This window comes from Diorhabda sublineata, chromosome 5 (genome assembly GCF_026230105.1).
Source record: "Diorhabda sublineata isolate icDioSubl1.1 chromosome 5, icDioSubl1.1, whole genome shotgun sequence".
NCBI lineage: Eukaryota > Metazoa > Arthropoda > Insecta > Coleoptera > Chrysomelidae > Diorhabda > Diorhabda sublineata.
Window position 1 is genome coordinate 37,090,494 of NC_079478.1, and position 2,103 is coordinate 37,092,596.

A 2,103-nucleotide genomic window follows, 5' to 3' on the forward strand; every position below is an offset into this window, starting at 1 on the left:
CAATATAACTACTTTGAGAGCACTTTTATTTATATAGGATGTCCCACTTTTTTAAATTTCGTGAAAAAATTAGTTACTATGCAAATTTGATCATTTATACAGGGTGTCCCAGCATTTTTACAATTATCAAGCTGGTTTTTGGAATTTCCTTTATTTGTAAAGAATGTCTCATTTTTTTTATATCAATATAACTACTTTGAGAGCACTTTTATTTATATAGGATGTCCCACTTTTTTAAATTTCGTAAAAAATTAGTTACTATGCAAATTTTATCATTTATATAGGTTGTCCCGGAAATTGTTTCACTTGTTTACGTTATTAGTGAGTTCAGAATGGATAATAAGAAAAAAAAATAGTTAAAAACATATTTATTAGATATAAAAATATAGATTTTTACATTTTTTGATATGTAATGGTACAAAAAATTGAAATATACATCGACATAACCACCGTTCAAGACGTTCGAGCGAACTTAAATTAAAATTAAGATAATCGTCAGTCGTATAGGTCTTAAAACTAATAAATTTCTCTCCTATAAAACTGAGTCAGTCATTGGTTAACAACAGTCTCCTTAAAAAAATTTAATTTCGAAGCCCCATTCGGTTTTAGTTCTTTTTGGCATACCAAGCGTCAGTCAGTGGATCATATTCGTATGTTTTCTGCTTATTATCAATAAAAGTATCGAAAGATAACTTATTTTTCACTTGGATTTGTCCACTACCGCCCCCAAATCTATTTTTTATCAGCGCGGTATCGCTAGACGTAGTACCAACGTTGGTACGAACCGGAGTACCTCTTTGTTTCTCTATAATCTCGGCATTTACATACCAATAAGGCCAATTTTCTCTAGGCCAAGTTTTTATACGATTTACTAGATCTACGTCGCCGCGCGCGTCGATTGGTATCCTCTCGCTTGTACTATCCACCGTATTAAATCTGGAATTTAAATTTACTGTTGATGTTGATCCGCTCGAACCTAGAATGGACGATTTTGGTCCTGATCCCGCGAAAGAAGGACGTTGAGCCGAAGTAGCCACCATAAAAACGGCGATTACAAAAAAAAAATTCTGTAAATAAATTTTTTTCATAAATTTATGCGATTAATTAACAATTCATATCCCTCCAACACCGACGTTAATTACTAATTTCATGTTTATTTTGTTAATTTAACCGTATACTTTAGTCGATGACGTAGCTGATTAATTTCATGTTTTGTTTGTTAGATTTTAGTATTGACTCGCACTGTATTATGTATGACGTAACGGAAATAAATTCTACAACGCATTTCGGGTGTATTTCGATTGAACAACGAAATTATGATAATAATTGGTCACAAGGTCACAAAAATATTATTAAATAAATTTGACAACACGTATTGTATTTACTATAATTTTATAGTTCGTTGGAAGAAGAAGAGAACCTTGAAAAAAGAAGATACCCTCTAACCTATACATACATAAAAAAACAAATATGTTTGTCAGAATTTACGACTGGAAATGACGTTATTTTGTTTGTAACTTTCCGTATATTTATACACGTTCCACTTTCTGACTATATTTTTTACTTAAATACTACGCTTAATATTTGTTTCACACTATAAACACTTTATGTTAATATTTAGTTTACGAATTACAAAAAAATAAAAACAAAACTTACCATATTAATTAGATGCAAAAACCAGATCGCAACGTACACGATTTGACTCAACGATCGACTGGCTAGTCAACCGTGGTCTGCAACTTATTTATTTAGACCGATAGTAGTGAGGAATTCCCAATTAATTCCAGTCACTAAATTTACTGGTATAGGCGAAATCGTGTTGGAAACCACATTAAACAAAAGCACACGCATTTGTTTTAATTTCTGCTGAGTAATGATCGTATTTTACTGTATTTTGTAAATTCTTCAACCGTAACAAATTTAATTAGTCATAATTTAAATACGTTAACGTATTATACAGAGTGGAACAGCCAAATGAGAGTTAATTGGATAAAAAACTTGAACACTTTTGCATATTATATCAAATAATATCACTCTAATTAATATAATTTTGTATAAAAAATTATACTTAAAACACATCGAGTAAGTTTCTAGGTTATGATA

The 2,103-nt window shown here is 30.5% G+C and overlaps 1 protein-coding gene across 1 annotated transcript; it reads right to left on the reverse strand.

Annotated features, from left to right (window-relative positions):
* Positions 1-413: 413 nt before the first annotated feature.
* LOC130444045 (uncharacterized) lies at positions 414-1,827 on the reverse strand. The gene is made up of 2 exons (XM_056779015.1): positions 1,657-1,827; positions 414-1,067 (listed from the first exon to the last, which is right to left on the reverse strand). Exons 1-2 carry the CDS (start codon positions 1,657-1,659, stop codon positions 606-608), a joined length of 465 nt encoding a protein of 154 aa, XP_056634993.1. The 5' UTR covers positions 1,660-1,827; the 3' UTR covers positions 414-605.
* Positions 1,828-2,103: the final 276 nt, after the last annotated feature.